The sequence below is a fragment of the Neofelis nebulosa genome, chromosome 16 (genome assembly GCF_028018385.1).
Source record: "Neofelis nebulosa isolate mNeoNeb1 chromosome 16, mNeoNeb1.pri, whole genome shotgun sequence".
NCBI lineage: Eukaryota > Metazoa > Chordata > Mammalia > Carnivora > Felidae > Neofelis > Neofelis nebulosa.
In genome coordinates this window covers 19,317,552-19,334,757 of record NC_080797.1, presented here as the reverse complement: position 1 = coordinate 19,334,757, position 17,206 = coordinate 19,317,552, and the positions used below count along the sequence as shown (strand labels likewise).

General features: G+C 55.8%; 1 protein-coding gene and 1 non-coding gene across 6 annotated transcripts; both read left to right on the top strand.

Annotated features, from left to right (window-relative positions):
- The first annotated feature begins 567 nt into the window (after positions 1-567).
- On the top strand, positions 568-17,151 carry SLC16A5 (solute carrier family 16 member 5). 5 transcript variants are annotated; one of them, XM_058703297.1, is made up of 6 exons: positions 1,952-2,064; positions 5,113-5,286; positions 5,546-5,804; positions 8,190-8,333; positions 13,505-14,314; positions 15,553-17,151. In XM_058703297.1, exons 3-6 carry the CDS (start codon positions 5,606-5,608, stop codon positions 15,798-15,800), a joined length of 1,401 nt encoding a protein of 466 aa, XP_058559280.1. In that variant the 5' UTR covers positions 1,952-2,064; positions 5,113-5,286; positions 5,546-5,605; the 3' UTR covers positions 15,801-17,151. The 5 variants fall into 5 exon arrangements, with proteins under 5 accessions (XP_058559281.1, XP_058559282.1, XP_058559279.1 ...); XM_058703295.1 differs by lacking the exon at positions 1,952-2,064 and adding an exon at positions 3,941-4,276; XM_058703298.1 differs by lacking the exons at positions 5,113-5,286; positions 5,546-5,804 and adding an exon at positions 568-710 and having other exon boundaries at positions 1,880-2,064.
- TRNAK-CUU (transfer RNA lysine (anticodon CUU)) lies at positions 11,395-11,467 on the top strand. Its single transcript has one exon. It is a non-coding gene; the product is annotated as a tRNA-Lys (tRNA).
- Positions 17,152-17,206: the final 55 nt, after the last annotated feature.

Below are 17,206 nucleotides of genomic sequence, written 5' to 3'. Positions count from 1 at the left end.
TACATATTAAGGGCTGGCTAGTGGGGAAGAAGATGGAAAAGAGCCCGCAGCTCTGAAGAGCGCATGCGGAAGTGGTGGGCGTTCTCTGATCTGCCTCCAAAGGTCTGAGGGTGGCCCTCTTCGCTCGACTGCGGGTGTCTGCCTGCGTTCTCCTGGTGCGGCCCTCAAGCTCCAGGCTTTCAACGCAAGGACCACTGGGGAGCTAAAGCCGCCAAAGAACGCTCCACCCTGGCCTCCCACCCGACTCCCGCTGGGAGGTGGAGCCCCTTAATGGCACGCTTTCTCCCTCCCTCCCATTCCTGGAGGCTCTAGCGGCGTAGAGGCAGCAGGAAAATCCACAAGTGGAAAAGAGTCTGCGGCCTATGCAAATCACAAGCTAATGATATGCTAATCGTGTCGCGGAGCCGACATCTCAAGCCCCGCCCGGCTACTGGACGGTCCTGGCCACTCGGAGCACTGGGCCAGGCTGAGGTTGGAGGTGCAGGACCCAGTCACGCCCAGCCACGCCCCCCCCACCACGAGGCCCCGCCTCCTTCCCCACTGGACGGGGACTCGGAGGTGGACCCGCCCACCGGCGCCCTGTGCCCGCCCCTCGAGGGCGCGGTTCTCCGCCTGTCGGCGTCCTGCCTCCTCCATCGCCCGCTGGCGGGGCCGCAGGAAGCCGGGCGCGGCGGGAGTGGAGCCGCTTTTCTGCCGGGCCGCGCGAGCCGGTGAGCGGGCCCCCCGGGACCCCCCTCCCCCGCACTGTCCCAAAGGTGCCCTCCCGCCGAGGTCCTCGTCAGCGCCGTCGCAGACCCGCCTCGCCGTGGGCGTCCCGGGCCCCTTCCCGCTTGTGACGGGCTCTGGGTTGAGGATCCAGGAAAGTCTTGTCCCATTCCTGAGCTGCCCCAGCCTGGGATGGCTGGGGACCCCCATGCCTGAGGGGTCTCTCCCAAGCCGTTCCCATCCTCCAGGGCCTAGGGGGCTGGGGGAGGCACCGGCACCGGCACCGGCACCGGCACCGGCACCGCGCAAGGCCTGGCCTGAAATCACGCGGGCGCTGCCTGGGCGTCCCAGACGCCCCACCCAGAGGAGATCCGTCCTGGGGAGGGTGGGAAAGCAGAATGGAAACGAGAGCCAGGACGGCAGGGACGGGGCCAGGCTGGGAAGAGCTCATGAAGTCCCTGTGGCCTACCTATCCCATCCCCCACCCAGGCTGAGGTCAGCCAGCCCCTGAATGTGGGGGAACCTTTGGAGGCAGAGAGAGGAGGAGGGTGACCTGCCCCAGTTCGAGGAGATCTGGAACGCCCTGTTCCTTCCATAGCCCCTGCCAAGTGCAGAGGTTTGAAGACTTGTCAGTCCCAACCTCAAGCTGGTTCTGGCAGCTCTTCTGTCCAGAGGAAGCCCTACCACTGCCACCCTGTGTCCTGGGCCCTGCCTCATATGGGGTCTGGGAAGGGAGGGATCTTCAGGGACTGCTCTGGGGCTGGTGGTTCTTCCTTTAACCCTCACCGTGGGAAAGGGGCCATCCCCTCCACTCAGCACACCAAGACCCTGCAAGAGAGCTTTGGCTCACTCCTGTGACCATGCCTGCAAGCTTAGCGGGGCAGAGAGGGGATTCTGAGGGCCTAGGGAGGGCTCTGGCATCAGATGGGAAGTCCTAAAAACAAACCAAGGTGTGTGTGCAATGTGTGAAGGACAAGAAATGCTATTTGAATTTGTGCCCTGCCCATAAACCCAGCTCCCTGCCACTTGGGCGTGAAGGTAGTCTCACTCTGGGCTGGGGTTCCTGAGGGCTGAGGTGGGCAGCTCCTGTGAAAAGCTGCTCACTTCCAGTCCCAGGAAGTGAGAGTGAAGTGTCTCTAGCCGCATTTCTTTCTTTGCCTCAACCACAAGCCAGGCAGTGATCATGATTCATGGTGCCCAGTACAAAGGAAAGACCACTTCCCTGCTGGGACAGAATTGGAGCCAAAGCACCCAGCCCCATCTCTGCTCTGCTCTGCTTGACTCTCCTGGAATGGACCTGTCGGCCAGGAAGCCAGGTCACCCCTGGTCCTGGCCTTGCCTGCCTCCCAGGGAACACAGGTGGGTCACTCACATTGATATTATCTTTCGTGCTCACCCAAGGCTGGGTGGGGGTGTGTGAAGAGGTCCCTGCTCATAGCGTGCGGGGTGGGGGAAGGAGGGTCGACAACGATAAACAAGGGAATAGTCCACTCCAATGTGGTGTGAAAAGTACTATTTAGGAGAGAAATAGGGGTACCTGGGTGGCTCAGGAGGCTAAGCCTCTGACTTTAGCTCAGGTCCTGATCTCACAGTTTGTGAGTCTGAGCTCTGAATCAGGCTCTGTGCTGATAGTGCAGAGACTGCTTTGGATTCTCTCTCTCCCTGTCTCTGACTTCCCCCTCGCTCACTTGCTCTCTCTAAAAAATGAAACCTTTTTTTATATTTAAATTTTTTTGTTTATTTTTGAGAGAGAGACAGAGCGTGAGTGGGGGAGGGGCAGAGAAAGAGGGAGACACAGAATCTGAAACCAGCTCCAGACTCTGAGCTATCAGCACAGGGCCCAATGCAGGGCTCGAACTCACTAACCGGGAGATTGTGACCTGAACTGAAACCAAGAGTCAGATGCATAACCGACTGAGCTACCCAGGTGCCCCCAAAATAAAACACTTTTTCAAAAAAGGGAAACAGGGGCACCTGGGTGGCTCAGTCAGTTAAACATCAACTTTGGCTCAGGTCATGGTCTCACTGCTCATGGGTTCTAGCCCCGCATTGGGCTCTGCTGACAGCTCAAGAGCCTGGAGCCTGCTTTGGGTTCTGTGTCTCCCTCCCTCTCTGCACCTCCCCACCTCAAAAATAAATAAAACATTAAAAAAAAAAAAAAAAAAAAAAGGAGAGAAATAGAGGAAGAAGGCCTAGCCCAGCCTGGGGTGGGGGCCAGGGGAGCTTCCCAGGAGTGCTGTCAGGACTGAATCTTGAAGGACCAACAGGATTCTTTCTGGCTAGGATTTTGGAATGTCCACAGCTTAGTTCTTGAGGAGGGCCCAGTTTATTGGACGAAGGGGCTGGAGGACCAAAGGGACCAAAAAGCTGTGACCTAGGAGTCACTGGGGGTATGGAAGAGGACGCCCCCTTGTGGCAGGCAGAGTTTACAAGGGAACTCCCAGAGGGAGGCCAGGGGTCCTCAGACCTGGGAGGCAGGGCTCCCAGCCGGCAAAGAAAGAGCAAAGGTGCTTGGGGTTTCCTGGGCTCTGACTGTCCCTGGAGGCCTGGAGGAAGGAGAAACTGGGAAGAGTCAGCCCCATTGAAAGATTCAGAGTAAAGGTCAGAATCCTGGACAAAGTCCCCAAAGGGCTGCCCAGAGAAGTGGCTGCTGAGAAGGGTACTATAGAAACCTCTCTGTAGAGGGGCAGGACAAGCAGGAACAAGAAAGGACCAGAACTGGAAATGGGGAGGGGCTGGGCTGAGATCCAGCCTCCAGCACCCCCTCCCCCACATGTCTCCCCTGTCACCCACCTCCTCCCTGCCACCTTGGGGTCAGTGACAGTGTGCTACTCTGAAGGGAACCAGCAGGGTCCCAGGGCTCAGATGGGACAGGAGTAGAGCAGTGGGGACGGAAAGGGCAGGAGGAGGTGAAGGTTGTGGAGGAAGCCTGGGCGTCCTGGGAAGAAGAGGGGAGAGCAGTGGGTCCGGGAAGGCTGGGCCGGGGGGGGGGGGGGGTGTACAAACTGTGGCGAGGGTGTGGAGGGGACATTTGGGCCAGCACAGACAGGATCAGGTGGCGCTGGTGGCCTTTCCATTTGCTGTGGATACAGAAATCCTAGAAGGGACTGTGTCTGAGGTTTGCCTGAGCCTGGAACTGGGCCAGGAGGATTGGGGCTGAGGGATCTCTAGGGCCAGTATCACATGCAGGAGCCAGGATGGCAGGACGCACACTCTCACTCACCCTGAGGTTGGGCTGAATGGGCCACTTACTTTGTCAGGGCTCCTGGGGGTCCTCTGGGGAGGGAGCAGACTTTGTGTCCAGAGAAGAGAGAGATTGGAGCGTGTGAAGGAGGCAGTTTAGGGCGGTTCCCATAGGTGCTATTTTAAAGCACCTGAGCCTGGGGCAGAAGGTGTGGAGCGCTCGGCATGTTGGGAAGATGGGGTTGCATATTTCTGATAGTCTCCTGAGTTTCCATGGATCTTCCCAGGACCTGGGGCTAAAAGGAAGAAAACTGTGGGAACCGGAGCTCAGGGGATCCATTGGCTTCACTGGGGTGAAGGCTGCCAGAGCCCAGAGCTCTGAGTGCGGGTGAGGTCTGAAGGCCACGGGGAACCAGGAAGCAGGAGGAGAGCCCAGAGAGAGGGGACTGGAAAAGCACTCTGCATTTGAGGAGGGGGCCTTGGGGCTTTGAGGTCTGGTTACGGCAGCTTCTGTGATGGGAGGGCAGCCCGGATGGGCGGTGTTGGGGGGGGGGGGTGGGGGAGGCGAGAAACTGAGATAAGACTGAGCCAGATATGGGGGTGGTACGGTTTCATCTGCTTGGTGTGTGACCCCATGTGCATGTGGTGTGCCTGTATATTTGTGTAGCATTTGTTTATCTCTGGGCTTGTCTGCATGTGTCCGTGTAGGTGTGTATTTGTACATGTGATGTCTGCATGTGTGACTGTGTGTGTGTCTCTGTCTCTAGATTTTTCTGTGTGAGTGTGTATCGGTGTAAGTGTGTCTGCACATACGTCTGTGTACCTGCGTGGTTCTGTGTGTTTCTGTCTATGCAGTGTGTGTGTGTGTGTGTGTGTGTGTGTGTCCGTGAACATGTATCTTGGCATATGCCCGTGTGTGGCTGTGTATGTATCTGCATGTTTGGGGGTGGGTGGAGGGGTTGCTCAGAAAAGCCCTGGCAGGTCATTATCCAGCATCACTGTAGAACTTGACTCTGTCATGGGCTCCCTGTGAAAGGAGTAAGTGCCAAGGGCCTTTGGATGAGACCTGAGCCTTTTCCCGAAAGCTGCTGGTTTGGTGCCCTTGGAGGACTATTCTGTGTGTGCTCCTTTGACTACACACAGCACCGGCTCACCCACCTAGGCAGTCTCAACAGCAATGACGGTAGAGCCGGCAGCGTTGTGAAAGTCTGTGTTTGTGTGCAGGAAGCCTGCTTATGGATGTTTGAAAATACATCTGTGTGTGCCTGCGGGGGCATTGGGACTAGGCTGGCTCTAGAGGTCTGTTCCATTCTACAAGCGACTACTGAGTGCTTGCTGTGTGCGGGAGGGGACCCCAAGACTGGGCCAGGAAGTACCACCCGCTGACCACCAAACAATGTAAGTCTAGGAAGAGTTCCACCCACCTGCCCTGTTGCATTGTTGGCTCGCCTACCTGCCTCTCCTGACAGGCTGGCTCTGGGAAGTGGGTGAAAGGAAATGCCAAGGCCAGCGTGTTTGCCTCTGGCCACCTCCTAGGGGGCAGTACACTTGGTGATACCTAGTGCTGGGGCAAGAGGAAGGAATGGTTTCAGCCACCCAGGGAAAGTGGCAGGTGAACACGGGGAGGGTCGGCAGCTCCATTCTGTCCCCTCCACAGGTGGCCCAGGCAGTGGCAGCCGTGACAGTGAGGCGGTGACAGCAGAATTTGTGGCAAAGGATGCCCCAGGTCCTGGAGCGTGCAGAGGGCTGCTGGGCCTGGGTAGTGCTGCTGGCCTCCCTGGTGACCCAGGGCCTCACCCTGGGCTTCCCCACATGCACTGGCATCTTCTTCACTGAACTGCAGCATGAGTTCCAGGCCAGCAACAGTGAGACCTCCTGGTTCCCCTCCATCCTGACAGCCATGCTCCACGCTGGGGGTGAGCAGCCTGGGGAGGGCCCAAGGGAGGGTTGAGAAAGAGCGGGGGGTGAGAGAGGAAGCCACAGTCTCCATGGCCTCCTGGATCCCTCTCTCTGCGACCACAGGCTTTGTCTCATGGGGTGAATTCCTAAGATGTCACCTGATTTCAGCAGGGCCAGCCCCCCTGGCTGGAATCCAGTAGGTCTGGGCTGGGCAGGTCTGAGCTAGGCTGGGCTGGGGAGGGGGAGAGGGCTAGAGGCACCTGGGATACGAAGCCAATCCTCTCAGTGGCTAGGGGATCAATGCGGACTGTAGGAATGTCAGGCACTCAGCAGACTTGAGAAAGAGACACTTGAGTGATCTCTCTGAACCTGTTTCTTCCTCTGCAATATAGAGGTAATGCCCAGCACCCTACCCACCTCCTACATGGGATCATAGGGAAGATCACATGACTCCCCGGAAAGTAGTATTTGGAGGCCCTCATTAGAGTCTTCAGTATGGGAAAGGGGGCTTGAGGTACACACCAGGTGCAAGATCGGGGCAGGGCAAGAGCCCCATCTCTCACCCTGAGGCAGAAGGGCTGGGGAGGTGGCCGGGAAGGCAGTGCCCCACCTCATTTCCTGTTTGGCTCCTCCAGGAATGTGACCCCCTCACCTTGTGAAGGGGGAAGGCCAGGGCTGCCTGCCAGGCTCTCTACAATAGACTTGGGCTCAGGGGCCTGCCCCTGGCTCCTGAGAGCTCTATCACGGAGACTCCATAGACAGTGACCTCCTCCCGGTGTCAGGGTGGGGGCCGGTCAACTGCAGCCAGATCTCCCATTCCTCAGGACTCTCCCCATGGGTGTGCTTGCTTGCCTCAGGTGACCCCATCTCCCTACCAACCTCCTGCCACTCCCTCCACCTGGTACCAGCAGCCTCCTTGTTATTCCAGGTCCTTCCTTCCAATTGGGCGGGAGGTCAGACTGGGATAGATGCCCTCACTGAGGTGATCCCTGCACCTGCCGCCCCAGGGCATGGGCTCGGGGCCCTGGGAAAGGCTGGGACTGGCCCAGACCGCATGACCTTTTCACCTACAAGGCTGGAGCAGAAGTGGGAACTTCAGGCAGTTCCTTCCATGCTTCCGTAGAGGGGTCTGCGTCAGGTACTGGGAAACCGGCACCCAGTGGGGACCCCCACTTCTCCACCAGCTTTAGACTTACCGCCCCCTGGCAGGCACACCAGCCCCTCAGTCGGCCTGGGATTCCTGTCTGTCTCACATACATACACCTTTAGCCCATACTCATTCAGAGTATTGTAGACATTTTAAACTTGAATGTGTCCTTGATCCCAGGCACTCCCTGCCCCACCCATCTTAGAGATGAAGAAAACAAGCAAGCACAGAGTATAGGGCATGCTCAGGGTAGCAGAGTGGGTTTGGGGAGCAGTGCCCCTGCAGAGGAAACCCCCTGCCTCCCGGCACCCTCAGCTGGCACAGGTCCCAGCCCTACCCCGAACTCCATGACTCAGGACTTTTCCAAAGTCAGGCCAGAATTTGGGGTGGGGAAGATGGAAGAAGTGTGGGACAGCAGTCATGTTCACTGCAGAGGCTTGCCTCTCTATAGCAGCCTCTACTTGATTATCTCTGAGTATGGGCCACTCACTTCCTCTGTCACTCCCATACTCATACTGGCTCACAACCCCCTCTACCCCAGAGGCACACATGCGCACACGCACACACACACTTCCCTTGTCCCTTTGGCTGCACTCTGGGAGAGTAACTCTGGAGAAACTCCATTATGTGTCCTTGAGGGCAGGGCACCTGGTGAATGAGGCCCTGCCAGGTGAGGAGAAGCAGCCAGCCAGGACTGGCTGCTTTCTGCCCTGGCTCTGGAGTCGTGAGAAAGCAGCTCAGGATGGGGGTGGGGTGGAAGAGAACAGGCCCTTCTCCACCAGAAGCCAAACATCTGAGTGCAAGACTTTGTGTTGGCTGGATGTGATGGGGGTAGGGGGAGAGGGCACCCCACCCAGTTTTCTCCAGGGTCCCAGGCTGCCCACCCTGGACGTGATGGAGCATAGTGGGAGGACTGTGGCCAGTCCTCTTGAGAATGGGAGGTAGGCAAGGGCCTGAACACTCGTGGGACCTCCCCTCGCAGCTGGTCAGATGTCATCCAGTGTGACCTCCTGTAGGGGAGGAAACTGAGGCACAGAGAGGGATCGCGTTTGCCCCAGCCCAGAGCCAGCCTGTGGCAGGGTGGCAATCAAAATCTAGGCTTACAGGCCTCAGGGCTGTGCCCTTTAAGCTGCCACACTAGTTCCTGCTGGAAGCACCTCCCGACCCCCCTGTCTGCCTCCCTGCAGATCTCCTCACTCAGCTGCCACCTGCTGGCTGCCTCCTCACCCCTGCCCTTCCCTGCTCCTCCTCACAGGACCCCTATGCAGCATCCTGGTGGGACGCTTTGGCTGCAGAGTGACGGTGATGCTGGGGGGCGCACTCGCCAGCCTCGGCATGGTGGCCAGCTCCTTCTGCCACACCCTTAGCCAGCTCTACCTCACGGCAGGATTCATCACAGGTGACTGTATTCCCATTTCTAGAATTTCTGGGTGCCTCCTAAAAAGTGCCAGACCTAAGTGCAGGCAGTGGGCCTTATCTTCTGGGGCTGCTTCTAGTCACACGAGGGAGAAGGACAACGAACAGATACATAAAGAAGGATTGTTGCTGGGGCGCCTGGGTGGCGCAGTCGGTTAGGCGTCCGACTTCAGCCAGGTCACGATCTCGCGGTCTGTGAGTTCGAGCCCCGCGTCGGGCTCTGGGCTGATGGCTCGGAGCCTGGAGCCTGTTTCCGATTCTGTGTCTCCCTCTCTCTCTGCCCCTCCGCCGTTCGTGCTCTGTCTCTCTCTGTCCCAAAAATAAATAAAAACCGTTGAAAAAAAAATTTAAAAAAAAAAAAAGAAGGATTGTTGCTGATCATGACAAGCACCTGAGAAGACAGGACAGCTGATATGATCGTGTCCTGGCTCGGGATGGGGGTGGGCAGAGATTCAACAAGCAAAGAGGTAAAATATCTAGAACACCCCATGCAGAAGGTAAAGCAAGGGCAGGAGAGGTTACTACTTTCAACAGGGCAGTGAGGGAAAGCCTTGCAGAGAAGGGGACATTTGGGCAGAGAACTAATGGGGAGGTGAGGGAATCTGCAACTAGGCCCTTGGGGAAAGAGCATTCCAACAGCAAGGGCAAAGGCCCAGAAGCGCCCAGCAGGCAGTGAGGTGGCCAGTAGGGTAGAAGCACACGAGTAAGGGGGTCAAAAGGTGGGGTGGCGGCTGGATGGGGGGTTCAGTAACATCATCCAACTGCCATTTGTAGAGCACCACTCTGGCTCCTGTATTGAGCACTGGGCGGGGGGGGGGGGGGGGTGCGGTGCACCAGGTTGGAGCAGGAGAACAGGTACAGACAGGAAGTGGCTATACCTTCAACCAGGGCAATGTGATGGAGACGATAAGTGGTCAGGTTCAGGACTGCAGGTGAGGTGCAGAAAAGAATTGGCACCTCTGCAATTGGCGGGACTCGAACCCACAAACTGCGAGATCATGACCTGAGCCGAAGTCGGACGCTTAACCGACTCAGCCACCCAGGCACCCCGAGCATCCAATTCTTGATTTCAGCTCAGATTAGGATTCCAGGGTCGTGGACTCCTGGTCCAAGCTTCTAGGACCCAAGAAGGGTGACACCAAGGTTTTTGCCCCAAACCACCAGAAGGATGAAGTAGCCTTTAACTACAATGGGGAAACTAGGGGAGGAGCAGGTTTGTGGGCGCTTGGGAAGCTCAGGTGTGGACACATCCAACCGGAGCTGCAATAGGCAGTTAGGGATCAAGACATGGCTGGCATTCAGGTCTTGAGGCGAAGTATCATCCTGCTCTCCCTGAGGGAACAAGGGTGGGTGGCTGAGGAGGCCTGAACACTGAGTCCCAGGACCCTGCAGTGCCCAGCATTCTGGGTGGGAAGAAGTGACAGAGGCAGGAAGAGACACAGGAGAGCAGGATTTCTCATGAAAGCAAGCAAAGAAAGTGCACGGGGCTGTGGCGGGAGTGAGGGCTGCTGTGGATCAGATGGAGGGGACCAGCCTTGATCTTTGGATTTGGCAATATGGAGGTTGGTGACGTTGATAAGAGCAATTCTGGAGCAGAGGTGAGAGTGAAAGTCTGATTGGAATAGATTCAAAAGAGAATAGGAAGACAGGAATTGGAGACAGCCAAGATAAACAGTATTTCCAGGAAGTTACAGTGAAGGGGAATGGAGAAATGGGCCAGTATCCAGAAGAGGCTGGGGTCAAGAGAGGGTTTTTTGTTTTGTTTTGTTTTGCTTTGCTTTGTTTTGCCTTTTTTTTTTTTTCTAGAGAGTGAGAGAGAACGTGCGCACACATGAATAGAGGAGGGGTAGAGGAAGAGAGAGAGAGAGAGAGATTGAATCTCAAGCAGGGTCCATGCTCAGTGCAGAGCCCAGAACAGGCTGGATCTCATGACCTGAGCTGAAATCAAGAGTTGGACACTCAAGGGACTGAGCCACCTGGGCGCCCTTTCCTCCCCGCCTTTTTTAGATTGTGTTGTTTGTTCGTTTGTTTGAGAGAGAGGGAGAGAGAGACGCACTCACACACAGAGGAAGAGACAGAATCTTAAGTAGGCTCCACACTCATCACAGAGCCCGATGCAGGGCTCGATTCCACGACCCTGGAATCCTAATCTGAGCTGAAATCAAGAATTGGATGCTCGGGGTGCCTGGGTGGCTGAGTCGGTTAAGCGTCCGACTTCGGCTCAGGTCATGATCTCACAGTTTGTGGGTTCGAGTCCCGCGTCGGGCTCCGTGTTCACAGCTTGGAGCCTGGAGCCTGCTTTGGATTCTGTGTCTGCCTCTCTCTCTCTGCCCCTCCCCCACTCACACTCTGTCTCTCTCTCTCAAAAACAAATACACATTAACAAAAATTTTAAAAATAAAAAAAAATTGGATGCTCAAAGGGGCTCCTGGGTGGCTCAGTTAGTTAAGCATCAAACTTCAGCTCAGGTCATGATCTCGCAGTCCATGAGTTCAAGCCCCACGTCGGGCTGTGTGCTGACAGCTCAGAGCCTGGAGCCTGCTTCCAATTCTGTGTCTCCCTCTCTCTCTGCCCCTCCCTCACTTGCACTCTATCTCTCTCTGTGTCTCAAAAATAAACATTAAAAAAAAAAAAAAAAGAATTGGATGCTCAACAGATTGAGCCATCCAGGCGCCCTATGTTTGGTTTTTTTTTTTTAAGTTTATTTATTTTGAGAGAAAGGATAGAAAGCACATGTTTGCACAAGTGGGGGAGGGGCAGAGAGAGAGAGAGGGAGAGACAATCCCAAGCAGGCTTTAAGCCATCAGTGCAGTGCCAGACGCTGGGTTCAATCTCACGAACAGTGAGATCATGACCCGAGCCGAAAGCAAGAGTCGGACGCTTAACCGACTGAGCCACCCAGGCGCCCCACCCCCCATTTTTTGCTTTTTTAAACTGCTTCATTAACTTCACAATATAGAATGAGTATCGTTCCATGCAATAGAGTAAAACTCCCCTGCTGACAGAATCTTACTGACTGGGTCAAAATATAACATTAAAAGTGTGCCTGGCTGGCTCAGTCGGTAGAGCATGTGACTCTTGATCTCAGAGTCGTGAGTTCAAGCCCCATGTTGGGCATGGAGCCTACTTAAAACAAAAGCAAAACCCACATTCAATTAGAAGCTGGTTGGGGCACCTGGTTGGCTCAGTTGGTTAAGTGTCCGACTTCAGCTCAGGTCGAGTTCTGTTTGTGAGTTTGAGCCCCACATTAGGCTCTCTGCTGTCAGCATGGAGCCCACTTTGGATATTCTGTCTCCCTGTCTCTACCCCTTACCTGCTCGCTCTCTCTTTCAAGAATAGGGGTGCCTGGGTGGCTCAGTCGGTTAAGCATCAACTTCAGCTCAGGTCATGATCTCACAGTTTGTGGGTTCAAGCCCCGTGCCAGGCTCTGTGCTGACAGCTCAGAGCCTGCTTTGGATTCTGTGTCTCCCTGTCTCTTTGCCCCTCCTTCGCTTGTGCTCTGTCTCTCTTTCTCAAAAATAAATAAACGTTAAAAATTAAAAAAAAAAAACAAAAATAAACATTAAAAAAAAAAGCTGATAACAGGAGCCCCACAAGAAACAGGTAACACCAAAAGGTTTACAATCAAGGTACATCGTGAACATGTAAGTTTAGGAAGCAGGTGCGTCTTCTTGTGGACTTGAGGGAAAACATCAGGATTCAAGGCATAAGGCAAAACTCATCATGATGGTCACAGTGAGGAGGGTCAGTGCTAACTGCTCGCAGGCCATAAGTGAGTTGCTTTTCCCTCTGATGTCTCACTTCCTCCTCAATCCTTCTCAAATTCTCTTCTCTTACCCTTGCCCGTGGCTCTCCAAGCCTCTGACTTCTGTCTCACCTATACTGCAGGATAGAATGGCCTGTGATTTACTCTAGGCTCATGATACTCACCAGCTTCCAAAGGGAGGGCTGGGGACCCTCAGGGCCACCAGGAGCAGGTACTGAGAAGGGAGTGATGGCAGGGTTTCTGTTTCGGTTTGGTTTTAATGGGAGAAATAACGATAAAGGAGAATGATCTGGCAAAGAGGAGAAAATGGTTGGTGCAGGAGAGGGAAATTGCTGGAGGGATACAACAAGATGCAGGCGTAAGTGGAGGATTGGTCTCAGCTGGACCGTCCAGTGTCACAGGTGGGAGGCAGGTGGTCAGTTGGGAGTGAGGATGGGGAACGGGTGGGGATGCATGGAGAAGGACTGGTGATCTTCCAGGAGGGCGAGAGAATAAACGGACGGTGACATCGCAGGTGGCCCGAGGGCCGTGGTCATGGTGTAGTTGTGAGCTTTCCCTCTAACATGTTCAGCTGTGCAGGGCAGACATGGATTGGGTCGCGGGTGGCATCTGAACCGAGCCAGGAGAGGGAGGTCTAAGGGAAGCGTACTCTAGGCAGTGGGAACGGCACCGGCAAATGTCCAGCGGTGAGGGGCAGCTTGGTGTCCAGAGGAAGAGAAAGAAGCTGATGTCGCTCAATCATGGTGAGTGACAGGGACAATGGCCTGAGATGATCAGGGCCAGACTTGTGCAGAGCCTTCCAGGGCATAGTAAATTCTGTGGCATTTTTTTTTTTTTTTCTAGATGTGATGGGAAGTCTTTGGAAGGCTAAGTGGGGAAGGGACTTACCCCAATTTAGTTTTGTTTTTTTTTTTTATGTTTATTTACTCTTTTTTGAGAGAGAGACAGAGCATGAGTGGGTGAGGGGCAGAGAGGGAGACAGAATCTGAACCAGGCTCCAGGCTCTGAGCTATCAGCACAGAGCCTGATGCAGGGCTTGAACTCATGAACTATGAGATCATGGCCTGAGCCGAAGTCGGACGCTCAACCGACTGAGCCACTGGGTGCCCCTCAATTTAGGTCTTTAAAGATCACTCTGGTGCTGTGCCAAGGAGAACAGGTGTGACCCCGGCAGTCCTGGGAAGGCAGATCTGAGGGCAGGGGTGGGACGCTTCTAAGGAGGTGGTGAGGCAGGCTTCTTCCATCTTAAATCCATCCCTGGGGACCTGGACGTGGGTCTGGGCTAGAGCGGAAGGAGGGCAGACATGGGACACGACCCCATGACCCCGCTCTGAGTGCTGGTGGGAGGCCCCCCCAATGCCCTTGAGCTGGTCTCTCTCCCCCTGCAGGCCTGGGCATGTGCTTCAGCTTCCAGTCGAGCATCACGGTGCTGGGCTTCTACTTCTCCCGCCACCGGGCACTGGCCAACGCACTGGCTTCAGTGGGCGTCTCCCTGGGCATCACGCTCTGGCCACTGCTCTCCCGCTACCTCCTGGAGAACCTGGGCTGGAGAGGCACTTTCCTCATCTTCGGCGGGGTCCTTCTCCACTGCTGCGTCTGCGGGGCCATCCTGAGGCCTGTGGCCACCAGCACGGCCCCTGAGACCAAAGAAGGCCCCCCTCCACCTTCCAAGACATCTGCACCTGGCTGCCTGGCAGCGTGCGGTGCGGCCATCCAGCGCCACCTGGCCTTCGACATCCTGCGGCACAACGCGGGCTACCGAGTGTTCACGCTGGGCGTTATGTGGATGATCCTGGGCTTCCCGCTGCCTCACGTCTTCCTGGTGCCATACGCCACGCGGCATGGGGTGGACGAGCACAAGGCGGCCCTGCTCATCTCCATCATCGGCTTCAGCAACATCTTCCTACGGCCCGTGGCTGGGCTGCTGGCAGGCCGGCGGGACTTTGCTGGCCACCGGAAGTACCTGTTCAGCCTGGCAGCCCTGCTCAATGGCCTCACCAACCTGGTGTGTGCAGCGTCGGCAGACTTCCGGGTGTTGGTGGTCTACTGCTTGGTGTACAGCGTGTCCATGAGTGGCATTGGTGCCCTCCTCTTCCAGGTGCTCATGGACATTGTGCCCATGGATCGGTTCTCCAGCGCCCTGGGCCTCTTCACCATCCTGGAGAGCATCTCCATCCTTACCTCCCCACCACTGGCTGGTGAGGCCCCGGGAGGGAGAGAGGGAGGGAAGGAGGGCGGGCGGCCAGGCGTACGTGGGCGGGACCTGGGTGGCGGATATGGAGACAGGGAGGAGAGGAACAGTCTGGACAGATTCGGGTGCCATCCAGCATCTCCAGGGCTAGGAACCTGGAATCCGATTTTTCCCAAACACCTTAGGGGCCTGGCCGCAGACTGTTCCCCAAGCTGGCACCCAGGGTGTAAATAGTTAAAAATAAGGGTTTTCGTACCAGCTGTACTGGAGCCCTTCCCCTTCTTCTCTGTGCCTCTGTTTTCTTATCAGTAAAGTGGGGGCGATAAGAGAATCTACCTTGTAGGCTTGTGAGGATCACCGTTACATAGCAAAGAGCTTACCAGAAAGCCTGGCACGTAATAAGTGCCACGCACGCACGTTTCCTGTTATTAACATCCTGGCTCTCCCACTTCCTGCCTGTGGGACCCAGGCACGTCATTTTCCTTCTCTGAGCCACAGTGTCATCTACAGAATGCAGACAAGAACACCTGCCCTCGCCACCGATCAGCCTGTGCCAGGCATTGGTGGGCACGGCTGAATACGGAGGCCTAGTCCCCACCTCTCAGGGCTGACTTTCTGGTGGGAGAGTCCGGAATTAAAGCAGAGAGACATGATTTGCTCAGCACGGTGATTTGTGCCGGGAGGGAAACAAACCGATGTGGGAGCAGAGACCCCCATGAGCAGACTTGCCAGGCAGCTGAGAGTGTGACATTCAAAGTGACAGCGAAGGTATGTGAAGCCCTTGCTGCTGGGGGACAGTCAGTACATGGCAGGGGTTAGTACTGTAGTGCAGTGATGATGGGGACTCTTCCCAAGTGTGGCACTGAAGTCCCAGTTTCCAAGGGAGTTCTACAAGCCAACAAGTGGAGACAGCTTACCCAGGAGGAAGTACAGGAGGGTCCAGGCGTGGCTGGGCAGATATCCCAGACTGCTAGCTTCCTGCTACCAAGGGTAAGGGAGACAGGCCCTTAGGTGCTTTTCTGGCCCAGAGGTTCTTCGTGCCCCTGGGAGAGCAGGTTTCCTGTTTCCTCTCGTTTCATTCAACAGATCTCTATTGAGTGCCTTCTAGATGCCAGCCACAATAGCTGATACTGGGGATACGGCAGAGCCAAAAATCAAATCCCTGCTCTCTGAGAGCACACGAGTTAGTGGGAAGGAGGCCTGGCATCCCTGGGACGGTGGCCTAATTTGCTCTCTGTCCCCCAGGGCTCCTCCTCGACACCACCAACAACTTCAGCTACGTTTTCTACATGTCAAGCTTCTTCCTCATATCAGCTGCCCTCTTCATGGGTGGCAGCTTCTGTGTCCTGCAGAAGAAGGAGAGGCAAGGCAGGCCGGCCGAGGCCGAAGGAGCCGTCACAGAAGTTGCCTCAGAGCAAGGCCTCACAGTGGAGGACCCACGTGGTTCCGAGAAGCAGCTGTACACCGAGATCACATATGTGACCAGCGTCTGAGCCCTGGGGATCGTGTGTGACCAGCGGCTGAACCCCAGGGTCTTGTGTGTGACCAGTGGCTGAGCCCTGAGGTCAGTGAGTGACCACTGCCTCAGCCTAGGGATGTGATATCCAGCTGCCAGAGGCTGGGGTGAAGGGCTCACCAGGAAGCCTGAACCAAAAGCCCTCCAGGCTCTGTACATTGGGACTCAGCCAGGAGCTGGGACCTTGGAGGCTGGCCTCCAAAGACTCAGGGTTCCTACCAACCAGCAGAATCCAGGAGCGGGTCCTCCTGACTTTTCCCCTTGGGTACCGGAGTGAGTCTAAATCCTCCTCGGCTCAGCTGGCTGCCCAGTATTGCTGTTGCAACTCAGCACACTAGACCCTCCAGTCTAGCTCAATGTTTCTGATGTGATCTCTTTGTCCTTCTCCGGCCTCCAGACAGTTCCAAAGACCCCACCCCACCTCTGAGGCCCTCCTGCCCCATTTCTTCTCAAGTGCCCCAGTCTTTGCCTTAGGGCTGCCCACAGCACAGGTTGCTGGGCCTCATGCTTACTGGAACCTTGGGAAGAAGAACCTCGTGTGAGAATGAGTTATGGCCGGTGATGGTGGAGGGCCAGGCTGAGGGGTTGGCCTGGACGCAGGCTACGGACAGATGAAATGTTGGGTAGAAGAGCCATCCTGGCGTCCGAGCAAAGAACTGGAGGGGAGCCCTTCCTTGGCTTGAGTCCTAGAATCAGTGTGAGGAGTCCCTGCACACTGAGCAGGGCCTGCTCTAGGGTCTCCCTCCCTCCCTTGCCCTCCCCTCCCCCTGCCCCCCAATCTTAGCCATGAACATTAGTGCTGGGGTAGATGGAAACCTGACATTTGACTGAGCAGGGTGGGGAAGGATTGCTAGGCAGAGCCCAAGGACCTCTGTGAAGACAGGGCTGCTTTTGCAACAGAAGCCCTTTTACTCCTCCCTCCTGTCCTGCTCTCTTTACTGTGTCACAGGTGTCCACCCTGCTCCCTGTTGGCCTGTGCCTGTGACATGGAGGTCAGTGCTCCCCACATGCATACTCTTTTTGCTGGTACCGTGGTCATCACTTGGGGGCTAGCTGTCATCAGCCCAAACTTGTCCCAGCAGGATACCAACTGAGGCAATGGAAAAAGAGTTTGTTTGAATTACACACAAAAATGTTCCTGCCGCAGGTTATAAACCTGGTGAACTAATGAAACCGGAAAACAGGCGTAAGTCCTGCCCCTCCCCCTTCAGTTCTCCCTGCTCAGCAGGGGTCCGCTCTGACCCAAGTCCTTGTTTGTTGATTCAGGCTCAACCAGGCTCCAACAAGAAAGCCTTATCGGGAAAATAAATTTTATTTTCGTGACCTGACTTCAGCCTGCCTTCTTTTCCTGCCCAGCTGGCGTGAGTAAGCATCCTTGGGGAT

Coding starts and splice junctions, on each gene's coding strand:
- SLC16A5 (XM_058703296.1), top strand. CDS start 5,606: ATGCCCCAGGTCCTGGAGCGTGCAGAGGGCTGCTGGGCCTGGGTAGTG. Junction 8,334..13,504: donor CACGGCAGGATTCATCACAG/GTGACTGTATTC, acceptor CTCCCCCTGCAG/GCCTGGGCATGTGCTTCAGC. Junction 14,315..15,552: donor TACCTCCCCACCACTGGCTG/GTGAGGCCCCGG, acceptor TCTGTCCCCCAG/GGCTCCTCCTCGACACCACC.